The sequence below is a fragment of the Eretmochelys imbricata genome, chromosome 21 (genome assembly GCF_965152235.1).
Source record: "Eretmochelys imbricata isolate rEreImb1 chromosome 21, rEreImb1.hap1, whole genome shotgun sequence".
Taxonomy (NCBI): domain Eukaryota; kingdom Metazoa; phylum Chordata; order Testudines; family Cheloniidae; genus Eretmochelys; species Eretmochelys imbricata.
Genome location: NC_135592.1, coordinates 18366428 through 18390595, shown reverse-complemented (window position 1 = coordinate 18390595; position 24168 = coordinate 18366428). Strand labels below are relative to the sequence as shown.

At 44.2% G+C, this 24168-nt stretch overlaps 1 protein-coding gene across 2 annotated transcripts in view; it reads right to left on the bottom strand.

The window, feature by feature from the left end:
* Positions 1–24168, bottom strand: part of KDM5B (lysine demethylase 5B) — a 185349-nt gene that overhangs the window by 4728 nt on the left and 156453 nt on the right. For both annotated transcript variants that reach the window (XM_077839601.1, XM_077839602.1), the window contains 3 exons: positions 13534–14019; positions 10800–10911; positions 395–549 (listed from right to left, as the gene is read on the bottom strand). In XM_077839601.1, coding sequence (XP_077695727.1) covers positions 395–549; positions 10800–10911; positions 13534–14019 — 753 coding nt within the window. The remainder of the gene's footprint in view (positions 1–394; positions 550–10799; positions 10912–13533; positions 14020–24168) is intronic.

The following is a 24168-nucleotide window of genomic DNA, read 5'->3' as shown; positions in this document are numbered from 1 at the left end:
CTGAATATTGGGTCAAAGCAAGAGTTGGAATGAGTGAAGCAAGAGTTGGAATGACTCCCTCCTTTCTCTCTCTCTCCTCCAAAGCAGCTTTACAAGTTTCCAGTTTCCAAGGAAAAACTTCCTCTTCCCCACTGGACTCATTAGTATCTGGTTACTATTAGAATCAGAATGGCCATAATTAAGTCATACAAATGAGCAGCAAATGGAGTTTCAGGATGCAGAAATGCAGCACAAATTATATTCACAGACAGAGAAACCTGCAGAGAGTTGTACAGAGTTCCCAACCCCTCCTGAAGACACACACACACTTCTGAAGTTTATGGATTCCAGCCAGAACCTCTCTGCTTGAGAAGGGCCCCAAACAGAGGGATCTGTGGTGTTGTCAGATACCTGCCTTTTCATTTGTTGGTCCTATTGCTGACCTCTGTTCTGTTTGCAGAACAGGGCTCTGCTTTGTGAATAAGATCTGGTAGAGCTCTTGTATTTCAGGCAGTGAAACCTGTAGCAAATGGGCTTCCATCATCAGCTCATCCAGTTCTGCGCTAATGACTACAACGACAAAACAAAAATTGTAATTTTCTAATGTTATGGCTTGTGATAAATACAGAGATTTAGAAAATTCTTTCCCAATAGTACATAAATCAATAAAAAAGAAAATTTGGGGAAGATTTTTTATGCTTAACCGTCTTTGTGCAAATCATCGCTAATAAATCTTGTCAGATACTTCACTATTCATCTCTAATTATAACAGTGTAACTAAAGAAAAGATGAAGGCCTGTGCAGTAACTTGTGGACTGCCATATGGTGGTGGAGACTTTTACTGGGAATGGCCCCTCTCAAACTCTCTGGGTCACCATCATAAAAATGACTTATTCAGTGTCTGGGTTATGGTTTCTGTCTCAGCTGATAGGCTGAGGGACAGGCATCTGTCTTGGCTGCTTCTTACCAATTTGAAGCAACATGAATCATAGAATCATAGAATATCAGGGTTGGAAGGGACCTCAGGAGGTCATCTAGTCCAACCCCCTGCTCAAAGCAGGACCAATGAAGGAGTGAGTTAAATAATGGTCCTTTGAATCAAAGGAGAAAGATTTTCAGAATCACAAAAGAAAAAGGTAAATCAGATACAAAACCATGGAGAGAATCCACAGTGAAGCCAAGTATGGGAGGGGGAAGTTACTAATACAATACTTTTGTAAATCTCTAACTGAAGCTAAAGGCTGATACCTGAAACTGTTTCTCACTGTATAATTACTGTTAAGCTTTCATACAGCAGTCTTTTCCATTGAACTTTTAAAGCAGTTTACTCAAAATTCTTATGTAAACGCATTAACATTTTTGTACAAGGAATCTGTGCAAATGAAATGTGTACTGAATCCATAATTGACTGTGGAGTTTTAGAGCATCTCCTTGTTTAAATTTACACCATAACGTTCTCAAAAGACCGTTCTAAATTGGAGTATGCAAGTAAACGTACAATTATTACTACAGTTAAGTTCCATATTAACAGCACACAAAAGTAAAAACTAAATATAAGGCCAGACCTTGGCATCTGAAGCAGCAGATGTCTGGAGTGAAAGGCAGGAAGCAACAAGGGTGGCTTTTGAGAGACGTGGAAAGATGCCATTTGTACTAGGCCCTATATTGGTTTGGTCCACATTAGACCAACCATGCTAGGAAACAGATCAGTAAGATAATGGAGGTGTCATTTGATTAGTAAAAATCTAGAGAAGCTTAATTTCAATGGTGTCACCCTCTACAGCATGGCAGCGGCCACTCACTGCCCACCTGGCTCCCAGGTCCAGACCCTCCGATTGATGGAATTTTTGATAATACAGTGTTGTTGGAAATGGGTCAAGTTGGGTATCATTCGAAAGACCTTTCTTCCATGGACCACTGGTGCCAAACGCGACAAACCTAGAACAATTATACTTTAAAACAGGGATTTATTGCTTACATAACAAAAGAGACGTTGACTTTTGGTAAACCTAGGGAAGTCAGCCTGGTCATGTAGGACTAAAAACATTTAGTCATCAAAGTCACCATCAGTGTTGTCTCTGTCTAGGGAACCACTGCTAAACATATTATCACACTGATCCTCATCCATGCTGCTCTTGCACATCTCCATACAAGGCAGGTTTCTGGCCTGACATTTGCAGAGTGGTTATCATCTGGTCTTTGCACAAGCAGTTGATTAGCTGAAAGATTGATTTAGAAGTGCATCATATTTCACATGTAACTGATACGATCAGTCCATCCTCCAAGACCCATCCATGGGAAGGGTAGTTTTGGATGCGCTAAATCATCCCAGAGCCATTCCATTGCTTGACATTTGCCCTCTTAATAGCAGGTATAATTGCACCCCATCTTAGTGGCAATTTTTCTCAGTTTGTCTGCTTCTTGGAAAACATCCACGAACACAGCTCTGCAAGTGTCATAATCCTGGTCTTCAAATGGTAAGCCAGGCACATGAATGCCTCCAGTGCATTTATGACCTCATAAGTGACTGTCTCAGCCATTCCAAGCATCTTCAGAGCAAGCAGAGTATCTTCAGAAGCTGAATCAAATACTGTCCACTAAGATAATTTGGTCTTTCCAGTCAACCCTCCAGTAGTGTCACATCCTGAGAGGGCGTGGAAGCCTGGCAGTGCAGCGACTTTTAATAGTCTGAGTAATAGGAAAACATCTCTTACGCCTGGTCTACACTACGAGTTTATGTCGGATTTAGCAGCATTAAATCGAATTAACCCTGGACCCGTCCACACAACAAAGCCATTTTTTTCGACATAAAGGGTTCTTAAAACCGATTTCTGTACTCCTCCCCAACAAGGGGATTAGCTCTGAAATCGACATCGCCGTTTTGAATTGGGGTTAAAGTGGACGTAATTCGAAGGTATTGGCCTCCAGGAGCTATCCCACAGTGCACCATTGTGACCACTCTAGACAGCACTCTGAACTCATATGTACCTGCCAGGTGTACAGGAAAAGCCCCGGGAACTTTTGAATCTCATTTCCTGTTTGGCCAGGCGAGCTCATCAGCACAGGTGACCCATGCAGTGCCAGAATCAAAAAAGAGCTCCAGCATGGACCGAATTGGAGGCAGTGGATCTGATCACTGTATGGGGAGAGGAATCCGTGCTATCAGAATTATGTTCCAAAAGACAAAATGCCAAAACATTTCAAAAATCTCCAAGGCCATGAGGGACAGAAGCTACAGCAAGGACACAACACAGTGCCGTGTGAAACTTAAGGAGCTCAGACAAGCGTACCAGAAAACCAAAGAATCAAACGGATGCTCTGGGACAGAGCCCCAGACATGCCGCTTCTACGCTGAGCTGCATGCAATTCTAGGGGGGCCCGCCACCACTACCCCACCCCTGTCCGTGGACTCCGATGATGGGTACTCTCCGCCATGCCTGAGGATTTTGTGAACGGGGAAGATGATGAGGAGGAGGACGAGCTTGAGGAGAGCACACAGCACACCGTTCTCCCCGACAGCCAGGATCTTTTTATCATCCTGACTGACATACCCTCCCAACCCAACGAAGCCGGAGAAGGGACCTCTGGTGAGTGTACCTTTTTAAATATAATACATGTTATAAAAGCAAGCTTTTTTTAATGATTAAGTAGCCCTGAGGACTTGGGATGCATTCGTGGCCAGCACAGCTACTGGAAAAGTCTGTTAACATGTCTGGGGATGGAGTGGAAATCCTCCAGGGACATCTCCATAAAGCTCTCCTGGAGGTACTCTAAAGCCTTTGCAGAAGGTTTCTGGGAAGAGCAGCCTTATTCCATCCTCCATGGTAGGACACTTTACTTGCTACTAGCATGGTGTGGTAATCTGGTATCATTGCATGACAAAGCCTGGCAAAGTATGGTCCCGGCGTTTGCTGGCATTCAAGCAACATCCGTTCTTTATCTCTCTCTGTTATTCTCAGGAGAGTGATATCGTTCACGGTAACCTGGTTGAAATAAGGGAATTTAATTAAGGGGACATTCAGAAGTGGGCTGTTTGTCTGTGGCTGAAAAGAAATCCTCCCCACAGATAGCCACGTTGTGGGCGGGGGGGGGGGGGGGGGAAGGGGGCATTGGCGCAGACCTGTTCGCGTTTGGCTAGCAGGGATCTTCCCTGATACCAGCCACACGGTGGGGTGAGGGGTAAAGCAATCATTCCAGAGAACTGGATGCGGGGGGTTAGTTTGGTTTCCGCTGCTGCACGTTAACAGGAAAACCGCAGCACTAAATGGCCAACAACGTGCTTTGCTTGGTATGGGAGAGGAGGGTGCTGCTGTTATGAAGGTTGCAGAAGCCAAAAGACTATAGCTTACCATGGCCGCCTGCAAGCAGAATTCTGTTGCCCGGCACTGAGTGTGTGATCGCTGGACCAGGGGGATGAGGTGGACGAGGCTTTCTTCTGGCAACTAACAGAAGTTACTAGACCGCAGGCCCTGGTTCTCATGGGAGACTTCAATCACCCTGATATCTGCTGGGAGAGCAATACAGCGGTGCACAGACAATCCAGGACGTTTTTGGAAAGGGTAGGGGACAATTTCCTGGTGCAAGTGCTGGAGGAACCAACTAGGGGCAGAGCTCTTCTTGACCTGCTGTTCACAAACCGGGAAGAATTAGTAGGGGAAGCTAAAGTGGATGGGAACCTGGGAGGCAGTGACCATGAGATGGTCAAGTTCAGGATCCTGACACAGGGAAGAAAGGAGAGCAGCAGAATATGGACCCTGGACTTCAGAAAAGCAGACTTTGACTCCCTCAAGGAACTGATGGGCAGGATCCCCTAGGAGAATAACATGAGGGGGAAAGGAGTCCGGGAGAGCTGGCTGTATTATAAAGAATCCTTATTGAGGTTACAGGGACAAACCATCCCGATGTGTAGAAAGAATAGTAAATATGGCAGGCAGCCAGCTTGGCTTAACAGTGAAATCCTTGCTGATCTTGAACACAAAAAAGAAGCTTATAAGAAGTGGAAGATTGGACAAATGACCAGGGAAGAGTATAAAAATATTGCTCGGGGATGCAGGAGTGAAATCAGGAAGGCCAAATCACACCTGGAGTTGCAGCCAGCAAGAGATGTTAAGAGTAACAAGAAGGGTTTCTTCAGGTATGTTAGCAACAAGAAGAAAGTCAAGGAAAGTGTGGGCCCCTTACTGAATGAGGGAGGCAACCCAGTGACAGAGGATGTGGAAAAAGCTAATGTACTCAATACTGTTTTTTGCCTCTGTCTTCACAAACAAGGTCAGCTCCCAGACTACTGCACTGGGCAGCACAGCATGGGGAGGAGGTGACCAGCCCTTTGTGGAGAAAGAAGTGGTTCGGGACTATTTAGAAAAGCTGGATGAGCACAAGTCCATGGGGCCGGATGCGCTGCATCCGAGAGTGCTAAAGGAGTTGGTGGATGTGATTGCAGAGCCATTGGCCATTATCTTTGAAAACTCATGGCGATCCGGGGAAGTCCCAGACGACTGGAAAAAGGCTAATGTAGTGCCCATTTTTAAAAAAGAGAAGGAGGAGGATCCTGGGAACTACAGGCCAGTCAGCCTCACCTCAGTCTCTGGAAAAATCATGGAGCAGGTCCTCAAGGAATCAATTCTGAAGCACTTAGAGGAGAGGAAAGTGATCAGGAACAGTCAGCATGGATTCACCAAGGGCAAGTCATGCCTGACTAATCTAATTGCCTTCTATGATGAGATAACTGGCTCTGTGGATAAGCGGAAAGGGATGGACATGTTGTTCCTTGACTTTAGCAAAGCTTTTGACATGGTCTCCCACAGTATTCTTGCCAGCAAGTTAAAGAAGTATGGGCTGGATGAATGGACTATACGGTGGATAGAACGTTGGCTAGATTGTCAGGCTCAACGGGTAGTGATCAATGGTTCCATGTCCAGTTGGCAGCCGGTATCAAGTGGAGTGCCCCAAGAGTTGGTCCTGGGGCCGGTTTTGTTCAATATCTTCATAAATGATCTGGAGGATGGTGTGGATTGCACCCTCAGCAAGTTTGCAGATGACACTAAACTGGGAGGAGAGGTAGATACGCTGGAGGGTAGGGATAGGATACAGAGGGACCTAGACAAATTAGAGGATTGGGCCAAAAGAAATCTGATGAGGTTCAACAAGGACAAGTGCAGAGTCCTGGACTTAGGATGGAAGAATCCCATGCACCGCTACAGACTACGGATCGAATGGCTCAGCAGCAGTTCTGCAGAAAAGGACCTAGGGGGTTACAGTGGATGAGAAACTGGATATGAGTCAACATTGTGCCCTTGTTGCCAAGAAGGCCAATGGCATTTTGGGATGTATATGTAGGGGCATTGCCAGCAGACTGAGGGATGTGATCATTCCCCTCTATTCGACATTGGTGAGGCCTCATCTGGAGTACTGTGTCCAGTTTTGGGTCCCACACTACAAGAAGGATGTGGAAAAATTGGAAAGAGTCCAGAGGAGGGCAACAAAAATGATTAGGGGACTGGAACACATGACTTATGAGAAGAGGCTGAGGGAACTGGGATTGTTTAGTCTGTGGAAGAGAAGAATGAGGGGGGATCTGATAGCTGCTTTCAACTACCTGAAAGGGGGTTTGAAAGAGGATGGATCTAGACTGTTCTCAGTGGTAGCTGATGACAGAACAAGGAGTAATGGTCTCAAGTTGCAGTGGGGGAGGTTTAGGTTGGATATTAGGAAAAAAATTTTCACTAGGAGGGTGGTGAAGCACTGGAATGCGTTACCTAGGGAGGTGGTGGAATCTCCTTCCTTAGAGGTTTTTAAGGTCAGGCTTGAAAGCCCTGGCTGGGACGATTTAGTTGGGGATTGGTCCTGCTTTGAGCAGGGGGTTGGACTAGATGACCTCCTGAGGTCCCTTCCAACCCTGATATTCTATGACTTTACGATTTCTAACATGAAAGCCGCAGGCACTCCATATAAGATGCAAAATGAGACCTTGTACCAAAATCACATGTGCTATGTAATGTGAATAGTGTTGTTCACCGTGAAAGAGTATAGCCATTGTTCTATAAAATGTATCTTTTTAAATACTTCACTCCCTTTTTTCCTCCAGCAGCTGCAAATGTTTCAAGCCTCCCTCCTCCGTCCCAAAGGCTATCTCAGATAAGGCAGTGAAAAAACGCATGCGCGATGAAATGTTCTCTGAGCTCATGCAGTCGTCCGGCACTGCCAAAGTTCAGCAGAATGTGTGAAGAGACAACAGCAGAGTACAGGAAAGTGGCTGATGAATGTGAGGAGAGGTGGCGGCAGGAAGATCAGAGGAGGCATGAGGCAAAGGTGGGGCTACTGCGGGATCAAACGGACGTGCTCTGGCATCTGGTGGAGGTTCATGAACGGCAGCAGGATCACAGACTGCCGCTGCAGCCCCTGTTTAACCACCCTCACTCCTCCCCAGGTTCCATAGCCTCCTCACCCAGACGCCCAAGAACATGGGGGAGGGGGAGGTTCCAGACACCCAACCACTGCACCCCAGTGGACAGTCCAAGCAACAGAAGGCTGTCATTCAACAAGTTTTAAAGTTGCCTTTTCCTTCCCTCCTACCACACCCTACCCGAGCTACCTTGTGAGTTATCTCCCTATTTTTATAATCAATTAATAAAGAATACATGTTTTTTAAATGATAGTGACTTTATTTCCTTTGCAAGCAAGCTGTGATTGAAGGGGGGAGGGCGGGTGGCTTACAGGGAATTTAGAGTCAACCAAGGGGGCGGGTTTTCATCAAGGAGAAACAAACAGAAGTGTCACACAGTACCCTGGCCAGTCATGAAACTGGTTTTCAAAGCTTCTCTGATGCGCAGCTCTTCCTGCTGAGCTCTTCTAACCGCCCTGGTGTCTGGCTGCATGTATTCAGCGGCCAGGCAATTTGCCTCAACCTCCCACCCTGCCATAAACGTCTCCCCCTTACTCTCACAGAGATCGTGAAGCACACAGCAAGCAGCAATAACAAAGGGAATATTGGTTTCGCTGAGGTCTGAGCAAGTCAGTAAACTGCGCCAGCGACCCTTTAAATGTCCAAATGCACACTACCACCATTCTGCACTTGCTCTGCCTACAGTTGAACAGGTCCTTACTACTGTCCAAAGTGCCTGTGTATGGCTTCATGAGCCAGGGCATTAAGGGGTAGACTGGGTCCCCAAGGATAACTATAGGCATTTCAACATCCCCAACAGTTTTTTTCTTGTCTGGGAAGTAAATCCCTTCCTGCAGCCATTTAAACAGACCAGAGTTCCTGAAGATGCGAGCGTCATGAACCTTTCCCGGCCATCCCACGTTGATGTTGGTGAAATGTTCCTTTTGATTCACCAGTGCTTGCAGCACCATTGAAAAGTACCCCTGGCGGTTTATGTACTGTCTGCCCTGGTGGTCCGGTCCCAAGATAGAGATATGCGTTCTGTCTATAGCCCCACCACAGTTAGGGAAGCCCATTGCAGCAAAGCCATCTAGTATGACCTGCACATTTCTCAGAGTCACTACCTTTGATAGCAGCAGCTCAATGACTGTATTGGGTACTTGCATCACAGCAACCCCCACAGTAGATTTGCCCACTCCAAATTGATTACTGACTGACTGGTAGCTGTCCAGCACTGCAAGCCTCCACAGGGCTATTGCCACTCGCTTGTGAACTGTGAGGGCTGCTCTCATCTTGGTATTCTTGCGCTTCAGGGCAGGGGAAAGCAAGTAACGAAGTTCCATGAAAGTGCCCTTATGCATGCGAAAGTTTCAGAGCCACTGGGAATCATCCCAAACCTGCAACACTATGTGGTCCCATCACCCTGTGCTTGTTTCCCGGGCCCAGAATCAGCGTTCCACAGGATGAGCCTGCCCCAATAACACCATGATCTCCAAATTGCTGGGGACTGCGGTTTTAGAGAAATCTGTGTTCTTGTCCTCATCATCGCACTGCCGTCGCCTCCTCACCTGGTTTTTCAGGTGCTGGTTCTACATAAACTGCATGATAATGCGCGAGGTGTTTACAATGGTTATAACTGCTGCGGTGAACTGAATGGGTTCCATGCTTGCCGTGCTATGGCGTCCATTCGGGCAACCCAGGGAAAAGGGCGCAAAATGATTGTCTGCTGTTTTCATGGAGGGAGGGAAGGTTGACTGACGACATTTACGCATAACCACCCGTGACAAATTTTTGGCCTCATCAGGCATTGGGAGCTCAGCCCAGAACTCCAATGGGCAGCAGAGACTGCGGAAACTGTGGGATAGCTACCCACAGTGCACCGCTGGGAATGTCGACGTTTGCCACGGTACTGTGGACGCACACGACTGAATTAATGTGCTTAGTGTGGACGCATGCACTCGACTTTATACAATCTGCTCCCAAAAATCGACTTCTATAAAATCGGAGTACTTTCGTAGTGTAGACATAGCCTTAGGGACATACAGCAATTTTGTTCTTCAACAGCAAGCACAAAAAACAATCTTGCGGAAGTTTTGGGTAGTGCCTCACAGAGAGCACTAGAACATGTGTGTCTTATACAAAAATCTGGAGTTCAGCAGCACCTCTCTCTGCGGTATTGATGGCATGCAACATAATTTTAATGACAGCCTCCTGATAGGAACTATGAAGGAACACCACTGAATAGTGTGAGGAAGTAGCTTCATTACACCATGAAATGACAAAATTCTTTGAGCAATTTTTCACATGCTCGAGCGTTTTTCCTATAAAGTATAGGGTTAACCTGTCCTTCATGAGAGTATGTGACAGTAACTTCTTCATTGTGAGATTGGAGATGTTCGTGGAGTCAGTGATTTTGTACGGAATAGGTGCAACACCATGAAGTCTCTTCTTTTTCTTCTTTTTAAATATTTTTTTAATTGATTCCTCTGCATTCATTTCAAACAGGAGATGGACTTTGCCATAGGTTCAGTATTTTCTTTATGTCTTCATAATGAAATGTTCAGCCAAGTCTTGGCAGGTGTTAACTGTTTGTTGAGAGCTTGTACCTTAACCATACTCTCTATGATTGCTATGCAGAAAGGCCTCGGCTGCAGTCAGGTACCAGTCACATTGTCAGTAAGTGCTGGCTTAGAAAGACCATGCAAGACACGCATTTGCTTTTGATAGTGCCACATCTTTTGGAGCTTTTAAGGATATGCACTGTTTTTCATTTCTGCAGACAGGATTGCTAAAACTGTGTCCACATCCCATAGTTCATCTTCAATAAATGCTTTAAGAAAACAAATGCTTTCTGCTAAGCATTTGTTCCTCTTCAATCCCATTCAAAGCCTATACGTGGCAACTTATCAATTCCAGCTGAGTCCCACAGTTTGCAGTAGAAAAATAAGTATGTTTCTATTTTTTTTTTTAAAAACACACCACATTACATACATTCTTGGTATGACACTCAATGTGATATGCAATATCATATGCAGGGCCATCTTTTGTGTCAATGTACCACTTACCTTTATTTTCCATGCAACATTCTCACTAAAAGTGACTTGCCTCATACAGTTTCTCAGCCCCCTGCGCTGAAGGTGACACCATTGAAATTATGATTCTGTAGATATTTGCCAATAAAATGACATATCCCTTACCTTTCTACCATTAACTTGCCCACAGAATTAACATGCTCCTAGACTATGAGGCCTGCCTTAGAAAGATGAAGCCCATTCATCTGGCTTCCCAGCTTGTGTTTCAGCCCAAACTGTCTTTATGAACAAATCCTTCCACTCTCTATGACTCAAAAGCAAGAACTGGAGAACAAGGCAGGGCACACACGTTTATACTTCAGATCTCCCAGTCAAACACTGAAAAATGTAAGTGAAGTATAACAAACCATGAAAGGGAATGCAGTTCTGTCCTGAAGAAAAGGGAGCATGTAAAGACATGGTTCTGTTATCCCAGTCGTGAGGCAGAGAAAAAGACATTGCACCAATTGTCTGAGATACCTAAGGGAACAGAAATATTTATTAAACACATCTTTTTGTATAACACCTTTTGAGTTAAATGTGTCAGACATTGCAACAAAACAAACACTTATTTCTATTTGAAGTATTTTAACCTTTTAGTATTGCAACTCATTAATTCTATCAAATTCCTTGCATCCTCCTTCATCTTAAACCTGGAAATTTATTAAAAGCAATGTTGTGACTGAAGTTTTTAATATGAAAATCTGTGAATTATGGATTCCACAGAGACCACATAAAGTGGCCCCACTGCATTGATCTAGCTTCTTCGACCACTTTATATAATCTCTAATGGCAAAGTGCAGACATGTACAGTGGAGCCAAGGTATGGTCACCTGGGAATAACAGACTTTCTTGACTTTGGTGTCTGTAAAATCTCAGTCCCAGTGCTGCATTAATGTCACTTTTACAGCTAATTTCCTTCGCTTCTTAAAAATGAGAAGGGAATTCTTGCACTGAGATTCTGTACTAGTCATGGGATTAATTGCAAGGACAGTTTAAAGCATAGGTTAACATGCACCAAATGCACAGATTAGCAAAGTACTTGCATCTACTAAACAAAGGCCATCTTCTCTCCTGAACTTTGTGTAACCTCACAACTTTCATTGACCTCAGTGGGATTTCTGCTATGAACTGAGGACAGTATATAGATCATACACTTCAACTAAATCTAGAATTCAACCTTTTCCTCCAAACAAGTCTGACACCCCAGTGTAAACAAATATTCTTTTATAGAAGGACATAGTGTGGTCCAGTGGCTAGGGCATTGGCTTCGGACTCAGTAGACCTAGGTTCTATTCATATTTTGATGTCTTCAAATCCAGGTGGGATGCCTTTCTGGAAGATACGTTTTAGTGGAAACTAAATGCCTAACTGCATCTTTAGGCATCTCAACAACTTTGAAAATCTGGCCCTAAATTAATTGTTCATGACTATTTCTTAAGCAAATTTTTCAAACTAAGCTAAAACTTCTACATTCTTCACTAAAGTCATTAGCCAAAAGATTCAAACTTGGGTGGTTAAAGTCTTGTATTTAAATACGTAAGTTATCTGGTTATCTTCAATGGAAGTTGTGGTTGCTCAGCAATTGTAACAATTAGGCCAATTTTATTTAGGAACCTGAATAAGGACTTGGGTGCTTAATTTTAGGGACCTGTGGCAGGGCAGGGGTATAAACCCCTTGGATGCCCTGCTAAAGGGGTGGCTCCTCCCCTTGGATGCCCTGCAGAGCAGCCGTGTGCAGGGGCCCAGACACTCAGCAAGGAGCTCAGCTGCAGACCCTAACAAGGGCAGGCTCAGGGGAATCAGCTGAGCCCACTGGAGCCAGCTGGGCTGGTGTCTGGGAGGAGACACAAGCCCAGGGAAAGGCTCAGTGAGAAGGCTAGCCAGGGGAGAAGACAGGGGGACTGCAGCTCTATTTCTACTGACTGCAGGAAGCCTCAGGGGCCAGAAGACCCAGGGAAGGGTCAGTGAGGGGATAGGTGTTGGGGGAATTGGGGTTGCACTAAGCACTGTAAATAAAGACACGGGTGAAACAACTGAAAGAGGCATTGGGACCCCTTCTTTGACCAGCCTAAGCACAAGAGCACAAGGACGCGAGGCAGGGAACCTGTGCACACCCTGCGACAGGACCCCATTTTAAAATTTTAGTCTACATAGGTACCAAATGTGGCAAAAGTATCTGATTTACACAACTACCAAAACCAGCTGGAATATTTCTTAAAACAGAATTAGGTAGGTCAAAAGTGACCAAAATAGACAAGTCCGATATCAAACAAGGTTGGGCTAACAGGAGTAAGAAGTTTCAGCCAGTCGAGAGATTTACTTCAAGTTACAGACACCTTAAAAGTGACGTGCAAAGGAGGTTTTGTGGTTTGTTTTTGTTTTGTTTTTTGATACACAAAGACCTGAAACTTTTCTTTTAAAGCATTTTGGGGTTTGTTTTTTGCCTTAGAAAAATAAAGTCTGGTTTTGCTGAAGGAATTCTTACCTCTAGAGGTCCCATAATATGTTTGGATGTTAACGCTCACACTAAACAACAGCTATTCTGCACTTCTGAAAACTAAACCCCCCTCCTTCAGGAAAATGAAACCCATCATACACCCTGTCACCCCACCATGTGTTGTCAAAGGCCCTACTCATCTTAACATATACATCGTCTACTACATCCCCTCAGCTACACCCCCATTACTCATGCGCACGCACACACAAAATGGTGCTTTAACAGGATAGGTAAGGATACTGAATCTTCAGCAGAGACTTAATCCAAAAGGACAGTCATTGAAAAGGATGCAGAATTCTCAGTTCCAGCAGGGCAGGAATGCAGCATTCCAAGTTACTGGACAACATGGTGGATAATACACACATATTCCTCAACTAACAAGGAAAACTCCCACTTCCTCAAAGTTATAGAGGGATCAACACTTGAGAATTAGCCAGCAATACAATAATAATCTGCCATGGTAATACTTTTTTGAAGACACTAGGTGAATATATAATTAACCTGTTTCAAGTAGAATCTACAAAATACAAAGGAATTTGGCAAACTGCTCTTGCTGAACTCAGATGACTCCTACCCACTCCTAGAAGTAAATTAAATCTCACCTTGTTTGTCTCTGGCAACTGGCACGCTGTGGCTTGCCATCTATTGTACAATAATCCTGAGCCAATTTTGTCTTGTATAAGTTTTAGATTCCCTGAATATAACATTTGTTGCGCTCTGTGCTGCCAGTTCACAGTTCTCTCGATCATATACCGTAAAGCATCTCCCTCAGGAAGCCTCACGCGGATACGCTGCAGGGAAGCCAGTAAAGGGAGGATTTTTTCTAAAGGTGGCTTTTCTGATCTATGGCAGAGAGGACAGAGCCAAACACGAGGTCCCTGAAAAGTACTGGGCACTGAAACACAGCTGGTGTGGAAGACCCCTCTGCAGAGTTCACATTTTATCATTGGTGCTGCTGGCTCTTTCTGGCAAAGGCAAACTTTCATCTCTGCATCATCCTCATTAGATAGCACCTTCCCTTCATTTGCTGCTCTCAGAGAACGCAGTGCCTCCATCTCCTTTAAACGGGCTTCCCCAAGAGCGGCCATCTGCAAGGGAGTGAAAACAAATGCATTTAATTCCAGGATCGGCAAAAACAGAATCCCCTCTACATGTAGGTTACTCACTGGAGTTGTCTGAGTGACCTCTGAACATTCACACTCTTGAGATGTGCCAGTGATGCAGAATAGACCTTCCAGTAACAGTGCCAGGTGGAATGCTCTCATGATCTCTGATCCTAACATGTGAAGGGTAAGGCTGTAAGAGTGGGCCTGGTGCTCTATCTGCCTCAATTCCTTCTACCACCTTCCTTGGGTCCAGAGTTATAGCTAGGATTCCAAGGAACAGGGGAAGGTGGATGGGGAGCATGAATGGGCAGAGTCCATCTCAAAGAACTCCAGTTACTGGTGAGTAAACTTCACTTCTTCTGCCGGTAGCCTATGCACACTTCCACTCTTGGGAGTTTGGCAAGCAGTGCTCCTCCTTCCAAACAGTGAGATGAGAAGGCCTAGTTAAACAGAGATTTTAATACATTTTTACCAAACTGAGGATCTGATCTAGATGTCAGATCTAAGGCACAGTTTGTGGTGATGGTCTGAACTGAGCTTCAAGAGGGAGCTCTACAGACCACTAATATGGAAGCAGCCTTCACTCTAGTTGGGTGCACTCTACACACTTCTGGAAGAGGAGCACTGGCATGGTTATAACACTCTTCAGTAGAGTCTAACCCACTTAGAAGGGCAATGGGATGCAATTGCCTGAATTTCACTCTCTTCCCCATAAGAGACAGTCTAGGCAATTTCCTATATTCCTCAGACCTAATCAAATAGCAGGGTAATGTTCTTGTAACATCCAATGTGTGTAGATTAGCTTCCCCTAAGTGGGGAGTGAGGCCTGGGGAAAAATACTGGCAAGGACAGGACTGGAATTCTGTTACCTTGGAGAAATTTGGGGTGTGTGATGAAGGACCTTTTGAAAGACTGTAAGGGGGAGGGAGGGTCAGCCTGGAGAGCCTGCAGCTGAAGTGATCATAGAATATTAGGGTTGGAAAAGACCTCAAGAGGTCATCTAGTCCAATCCCCTACTCAAAGCAGGATAGCTACAATAAAGGGAGGTTTCATGAGCTAAGTACTAGACTGAGGTCTTGTGTTGCTGTGGGTTCTCTAACTAGAGGTAAATGTACTTTCGAACCCTCCAAAAACCTTTTTATTACAAAATACAGAGTTTTGCCTGGCTAAACTGTGATGAGATGAGATGAGATGGCTGTGAGATGTACTTTTACTGATGATAATGGATAGTCCCAAGGATTTAAAATGAAGTACTCCAGTATGGCTAGAACAGCAGCTGAACCTGTGTTTATTTTATTGCTGGATGCTCACAAAGAAAATCTTTTCTACTTATGATCATAACTCAGGCGAGTCCAATGCTTCCTGAAGTTTAATAGACTCTTCTGTACCTTCTCCAAACAAGGTGGTGCCAGATCTGTCAAAGTTCTATAACCCATGATGCCAAGTGGCAAGAGTCTAAGTCTGGATGGTAAATCTGATTTCTCTTCTAGGTCAACAGGTCTGGAATTGTGGGGAGACTCTTATGAGAATGGCAGTAGATTCAAGAACCAATGTTGTGTCACCCAATCTGGGGCAATCAGAACAGAAACACAGAAATGTAGGACTAGAAGGGATTCAGTAGGTTATCTAGTCCAGTCCTCTGCACGGAGGCAGGACTAAGTATTATCTAGACCATACCTGGCTTGTGTACAGCTAGCCTTTACATAAAAGCCTCTCGTGATGGAGATTCTACCACCTCCCTAGGTAATATGTTCCAGTGCTTACCTACTCATATAGTCTGGAAGTTATTCTTAATGTCTAACCTAAATCTCCCTTGTGGCTATTTAAGCCCACGACTTCTTGCCTTGTCCTCAGTTGATAAGGAGAACAATTTATCATCCTGCTCTTTATAACAACCTTTTACTCATCCCCCCCGCACACTGTTCTTTTCCAGGCTAAACAAACCCATTTTTTCAGTCTTTCCTTGTCCTGGGTTTTAGACCTTAAATCATTTTTGTTGCTCTCCTCTGCGTTTTCTCCAAGTTGTCCACATCTTTCTTAAAGTGTGGTGATCAGGACTGGACACAATACTCCAAGTTGAGACTATCAGTGCTAAGAAGAGTGGAAAAACTACTACTTCTGTCTTGCCTTCAGCACGCCTGTTAATATATCCCAGAATGTTGTTTGCCTTTTTTGCAACTGTATTACACTGTTGACTCATATTTAGTTTATGATCCACTATAACCTCCAGGTCCTTTTCTGCAGTATGCCTTCCTAGGCAGTCATTTCCTGTTTTGTATTTGTGCAATTGATTATTCCATCTTAAGTGCAGTATTTTGCATTTGTCCTTATTGAATTTCATTCTGATTATTTCAGACCAATTCTCCAGTTTGTCAAGATCATTTTGAATTCTAATTCTGTCCTTCAAAGTACTTGCAAACCCTCCAAGGTTGGAATCATCCACAAACTTCATAAGTGTACTCTCTATACCATTATCCAAATAATTTATGAAGATAATAAAACCAGACCCCACTTGATATACCCTTTCAGCTTGACTGTGAGCTGCTGCTGATTATTCTCAGAGTATGATTTTCCATCCAGTTGTTCGCCCACCTTGTAGTAGCTGTGATTGGCCCTGTGAGCCAAAGGCAGATTGGAATGTGGCATCCAGAGGCTCAGAGGCTTGATGCCATGAATCTGAGCCACCACAGTAAACATGGATCAAGTAAGGAGGATGAAGTGAGCTGTAGCTCACGAAAGCTCATGCTCAAATAAATTGGTTAGTCTCTAAGGTGCCACAAGTACTCCTTTTCTTTTTGCGAATACAGACTAACACGGCTGTTACTCTGAAACCTGTCAAGTAAGGAGTGATGTTTCCAAGGAAACATCAGGTGCCTCATCGGACTTATGAAGATGTTTTGAGCATGGAACTGAAGGCCTTGAACCTGGTGCAGGGTGTGTTTCTCAAAATAGGACCCTGGCCCTCAATATTACCCTTTGCTGTGACTTTGGCTTCTGAGGCTGAGGTCTTAGAGGAATGTGTTTGTACTTCAGCATATGGCACAATAAGTACTCAAGCCTTTGGGGTATGCTGTTAAGAATCAGTTCTCTAACCAGAGGTGGACACCAGCAAAGCCCAGTGTTTAAGCTCAATCAGATCCTGTCTTTGTGGATTCGCAGTGGCTGACACTTTAGGTTTGGCTCCAGCCAAGGATGCAGAAACCTGCTTCAGGACTTTGCCAGGCTTTCTAATATCTTTGGAGGCTGCAACAGAGTGTGGTCTCCCAGCACTTACAGATCCCTGCATTTCAGTGCTGAAGCTGTTAATAGCTCCTTCATTTGCACAGCTTGAAGGCAATTCTCACAGTCTTTTCTGACCCTGGGAGTGAAGGTGCTGCATATGGACAAACAAGGTGAATGACCTTGCCCCAAGCAGGCCACAGGTGCCTCTGGAAGTAGGAAAATCAGGGCAAAAGATGCAACTCTTGAGCCCTGATATCATTCTCTTTGTTTCTGACATATTGGAACCAAGGATCTGCACCAGGGTGCAAAGAACCTTAGTCAAAAAATAATAAAATAAAAATAAAGAACTAACAGCTAATGAAGGTAGAGAGGTGAATCTGGGTTGGGAGCCTGGTGAGGTTCCTGGTCAGTCTGCTATGACTGGAAGGAACTAAGGCGGCTGATGCTCCACATCTCTTTTACTGAGGAATGGGGAGGAGGGTGCTATAATGGGTGCTATAATGGGCACTGCTACTAGAAAGTTCCACTGGCTTAGCTGAACTGTTGGCACATCCCAAGAATGGGAATGTGCAAAAGCCATTCAAAGAATAGCAGCTTCTCCAGCAAAGAGCTCCACGGTAATCTGGCAAACATTCTTCCAAATTTAATGCTTATAAAATTGGATACCCTTGCAAAATAATCTTTACCCCCCCAAAACCCTGCCCTGAGTATAAAAAGGATTTCACTCTCACTTCCCTAAAGGTTACTTAAAGCTGAAACCGAGGTTCAAAAGCAGACATGGTATATGGATACTTTTCTCTGCACATACCTCTTTACTCTTCTGGTTTGTCTCTGTGTCGTCTGAAAACAGAGCATAGTTTGCAGGCACTCAGTGAAGTTTGTGTGCCTGCCTTAACATTTCGTCCCCTTTTTATAGTTCTTTTTGCCTAAACGTGATAAATCTTTAGTTCTACTCATCATTACTGTAGCAGTATGGTACAATTTATCATGGAAGTTTACCTATATATTATTTAAAAAGTTAAATTTAAAAACAAAAAGTTACACTGTATTCTGGATATCTGACCCACTAAGTCAATTGCAAATTAAGAGCCAGGTTCATCACCATACTCCAGCTGCTTTGTATTGTTCTAGCAATGCAAAACTACAGTAAGCAGCGTAAACTGAACAGAGAGCTTATCTCGGACAGAAAGGATTATGGAGTTCTAAGTACAGTGAGGTTTTTGCACAGTTACTAATTTTGAGACATGCCTTTTGGAGATAATGCCTCTTAGAAAGGTAGGCCTTGATGGAGAAAGAGAGAGAGAATGGGTAAGTTAGATGTCATGGGTTTGAAATGTGCTGCCTTGAGGGCTTGGATAACTGGAGATAGGTACAGTGTTGGGAGATCAGACAAAACCTGTAACAAGCACTATCTGATCAGTCTGAGGAATCTGGGTATTTGAGGTTGCTCAATCAAAGAACCAGAACACTGCATAAACACTGCTGAGGGTTGACACCAGTCTTGCTATGGTGCATTACTGCAAGGCTATCCAAACCACCCTGGAGAAGCTCTAAGCTCTAGTATAACTGGGATTCTAGCTTCCCTTGTGCCAGAAATGAAACTTGACAAGATAAATGAACAGGTTAGCGAATAGGAGCAGCTAACAGGGAAGTTTTGCAAAGGAGTTTAGAGGGAGAGCTGGGGGCTAGATACACTTAACATTCTTTAAACTTCTTTAAACTTAAGGCCAAAAACACCCCCTGATAAAAACAAAACAAACAACAAAGGAACGATCTGCAGGAGGAAAAAGAGAATGCAAGCAGAAGTCCAGCAGTAGAGTGGGAGCTATCCAGTTTATTGCACTCAATGCAGCATGTAGGATTACCTGCCCTATGGGCATGTTACATATATGTACATTCGGTACAAGGAGCTCCTGGCTCTCAGAGAACGTGTACGGGCTTTGGAAACAAGGGTGACTGAACTGGAGGAGCTAAGGGAGACGTAGAAGTACACAGATGAGACTTTCTGGGACATAGTAGAACAGTCCCACCACCAGTCTGACAGCCTATGTGCTGTTGAGGAGGATGCAAGTCTCAGGGAAAGAACATCCAACTGGAGTGTATGGAAACGATCCCATAGTTGGGACCCTCCTTCCAGATGATGTTTTGGTATCTTCTCGCACTGAGGATACCTCTCTGGTGGCAGGAACTCCAGTTATTAGGAAGAGACCTGTATTAATAATGAATGATTCAATCATTAGAAACATAGTTAGCTGGGTTTGCAACGACTGGGAGAACGACACAGTGACTTGCCTGCTTGGTGCAAAGGTTGCGGATCTCTCAAGACATCTAGATAAACTTATGTGTAGTGCTGGGGAGGATCCGGTGGTTGTGGTATATGTACGTACCAGTGACATAGGGAAGGATAGGAGAGAGGTCCTGGAGGCCAAATTTAGGCTACTAGGTAAGAGATTAAAGTACAGGACCTCCATAGTAGCATTCTCTGAAATGCTTCCAGTTCCACGTGCAGGGCCAGGTAGACAGGCAGAACTGCAGGATCTCAATGCGTGGATGAGACGATGGTGTCGGGAGGAAGGGTTTAGATTTATTAGGAACTGGGGAAACTTTTGGGAAAGGGGGAGCCTATACAGGAAGGATGGGCTCCACCTAAACCAAAATGGAACCAGATTGCTGGCACTTAAAATTAAAAAGGTTGTAGAGCAGTTTTTAAACTAAGGGCTGGGGGAAGCCGACGGGGCGGAAGAGCACGTGGTTCGGACAGAGACATCCCTTAGGGGAGGATTTATTAATGGAGATTCTTGATGGCCTAATAACAAGGAGAGGATGGAAGATGATAAAATACGGATAGGATCTGATGAGAAACAGTCAAATGAAAAATAGTCCCATTCAATTACATCATGTAATGGCAGACTGTGCTAAAAAGTGACAAATTCTTCAAGTGCTTATATACAAATGCTAGAAGTCTAAATAATAAGAGGGGTGAACTAGAGTGCCTTGTATTAAATGAGAATATTGATATAATAGGCATCACAGAAACTTGGTGGAACGAGGAACTGTCCCAGATTGAGGTGTCATTAGAAGAGGTTCTGGAACAAATTGATAAACTAGAAACAGTAATAAGTTACCAGGACTAGAGAGGATTCACCCAAGAGTCCTAAAGGAACTCAAATGTGAAATTGCAGAACTACTTACTGTGGTTTGTAACTTATGATTTAAATCAGCTTCTGTACCAAATGACTGGAGGATAGCTAATGTGACACCAATTTTTAAAAAGGGCTCCAGAGGTGATCCTGGCAATTAAGTAAACCTGACTTCAGTAACGGGCAAATTGGTTGAAACTTTAGTAAAGAACAGAATTATCAGATACATAGATGAATAGAATTAGTTGGCGAAGAGTCAACATGGTTTTTGTAAAGGGAAATCATGCCTCACCAATATACTATAATTCTTTGAGAGGGTCAAGCATGTGGACAAGGGGTATCCAGTGGATATAGTGTACTTAGATTTTCAGAAAGCCTTTGACAAGGTCCCTCACCAAAGGCTCTTAAGCAAAGTAAGCTGTCATGGGATAAGAGGGAAGGTCCTATCATGGATTGGTAACTGGTTAAAAGATAGGAAACAAAGGGTAGGAATAAATGGTCAGGATCAAAAGGATTGCTCAAAACTGAGTGACTGGGCAACAAAATGGCAGATCAAATTCAATGTAGATAAATGCAAAGTAATGCACCTTGGAAAACATAATCCCAACAATACATATAAAATGATGGGGTCTAAATTAGCTGTTACCACTCAAGAAAGAGATCTTGGCGTCATTGTGGATAATTCTCTGAAAACATCCACGCAATGTGCAGCAACAGTCAAAAAAGCTAACAATTGTGGGAATCATTAAGAAAGGGATAGATAATAAGACAGAAAATATCATATTGCCTTATATAAATCCATGGTACGCCCACATCTTGAATACTGTGTGCAGATGTGGTCACCCCATTTCAAAAAAGATATCCTGGCCTTGGAAAAGGTACAGAAAAGGGCAACAAAAATGATTAGGAGTATGGAACAGCTTCCGCATGAGCAGATATTAATACGATTGGGACTTTTCAGCTTGGAAAAGAGAAGACTAAGGGGAGATATGATCGAGGTCTATAAAATCATGACTGGTGTGGAAAATAAGGAAGTGTTGTTTACTACTTCTCATAACACAAGAACTAGAGGCCACCAGATGAAATTAATAGGCAGCAGGTTTAAAACAAACAAAAGGAAGTATTTCTTCACACAACACACACGCTCAATCTGGAACTCTTTGCCAGAGGATGTTGTGAAGGCCAAGACTATAACAGGGTTTAAAAAAGAACTAGATAAAGTAATGGAGGATAGGTCCATCAATGGCCATTAGCCAGATGGGCAGGGATGTTGTCCCTTGCCTCTGTTTGCCAGAAGCTGGGAATGGGCGATAGAATGGATCACTTGATTACCTGTTTTGTTCACACCCTCTGGAGTACCTGGCATTGGACACTGTTGGAAGACAGGATAGTGGGCTAGATGGACCTTTGGTCTGACCCAGTATGGCCGTTCTTATGTTATTATGTAACAAGTTTTCCTGCTGGAGCACTCTGTGAATACCAGAGAATAAGCACTGATGAACTATACTTCTCTTTTGATGCGTAGGCTGTCATTCACAGATAATTGGGGTCCAATGTAAAAGGACCCATAATTCACAGTCCATTCAAGTGTCATTCTGCAGTGGGTTAGCTGGCTGGCTATGTCAGGCCTGAAAACTATGCCTTCTGGGCCAGTTGGGTATTAAAAGGATGATGACATCTGTTCTCTTTTCTTCCTTCTGTTTCAAGGTACCCTTTATGTGACCCGGAGACTCTTCTCTGCCCAGAACATTATTTCCATTGCTTTCAAGAGGCCCTCTGAATTTCTAGTGTTTATTCAAGCATGCCACGGGTGGTACTATCAAAATGAACCAGCAGGTGGTGTCCTCAGAAGATATTTCTAGACCCCACTCCCCAGCCTGAGAGGCTTGCTTCTAGTGAGTATCCAAAGGTTTGGAACAAGAACAAAAGGGTTGACTTTCAGCGTGTTCTTGGGACTCAGCCATCTGCAAAGGAACATCAGAATATGGTCAGGATCTGACACCTGATTCTGCACCACTTATGGCGAGCAGTTCCACATCTTGAACAGGAACTTCCAGAAATGCCTCATATGGACTCTCACCCCAGGGATGCATGGCACTATCAATCCCAGCTACCGTAAATACTGGGATACAGACGAATGCTGCTGAGAAGCCAATGATGTTATGAAGTTTTTGATCTTCATAAAGCTTTTCTGTGATGGGAATATTTTAACTAGAACCATGAGAATTTCAATCTCAATGTGAGCAGTTCTTTAGGACTGGTGGTTCAGAGAGCTCTTCTTGATGTTCAATACAGAACACCATGGGTGTGAATTACTGCCAGGGTCTGACGAATTTTGATAATATCTGTTCTAATATGAGCTGTGCTCGTACAAACATCCTCCATAGGTAAGTGAAGGTTGGTTACTTGTAACCAGAGTTCTTTAAGATGACTGCATATTCACATTTATGGGTAACATGCCGCCCAGTGCAGCCCAACAGTAGAACTTTCTTCAATCAGTACCCATTAGAGCGCACGTGTGACTCCTTCAGCCCCTCTCATCATTTCCAAATGTTCTGAAGGCAATGCTATATAAGGGGGAACTGTGCCCTCTACCACCTCAGTTCTTTCTGCCGCTAACCCAGAGAAACCATAACAGAACTCGAGAAAGTGGAGAAGGTGGGTGGGAAATCTAAAGATGTAGAGTCATGTAGAAGAACTTCAGTTACAAGTATGGAACCTTCATTTCTTCTTCTTTGAGTGGTTCTGCAAATCCACGCATATGGATAGTTTGGCAAACAGTGGTGAAAACTCAGGAGAAGGGAATAGAGTCCTAATTAATCAATGATTAAAGCACTGCTCTACCAAATCTAGCATCTGCTCTTGAAACCAAATCCAAACCATAATATTTAGTAAAGGTAGGGACTAACTTCCAAATAGCAACCTCACTCCAGAACACAGGGTCCAGACCTAGCAATTGATCACTGATTTCTCCACAGTATTTCCTTCGCAGCCCAGGCAAACCCATCTAATTTCCCATCACATCCAGACCAAACCCAGACACCCGGTCTGCGAAAATCCATGACCCCCGTCCCCTTCCCTAAAAAAATGAGTGTAACCATGAAGCAAGAGCTTCAGTCAGCTGGGAGAAATAAAGGAGCTGTTTAGTGACTGGAGAAGCCCAATAGTTAGAGCCCTGCACAACTGCAGATATTAGCATCTGTGGATGTGAATATCCGCGGACCATGTTTGCTGATCATGGCTCTACCAATGGTGCTGGTCCTTAACCCTGAAGGGGGCACGTGTTTTTGAAAGATTTCAGGAAAGTCTATGCTGTGTTAAAATTTAAGGCATTCCCTATGCCACACATTGATGAACTGCTGGATCAGCTCGGTGAGGTGGAGTACATTACCACCTTAGATCTGACCAAAAGGTATTGGCAGATTGCACTCATGCCTGAGTCCTGTGAAAAAACTGCACTGGGCACCCATATGTGATGGGGTAGGGAGGCCCTATACCAGTAGAGAAGGGGTTAAGGGAAAGCTTATGAGCCCAGCTAGCCCAGTCCCACTACACCTGCAGCCAGTGCCAAGCCTGGCTCAGTTCAGGGCTGACTGGCCCTGAAAAAGGATGGAGCTCTGCCTGAAGGGAGCTTTGCCAGCAGGGTTGTGGAGAGACGAGCCTGTTAGCTGGAACACCCACTGGGGAGGAACAGTTAGACTCCCAAGGATTGAGTAAGGCAAAGGTACAGACTTTGGAAACTAAGCACAAAGGATAGGGCAAGGATGCC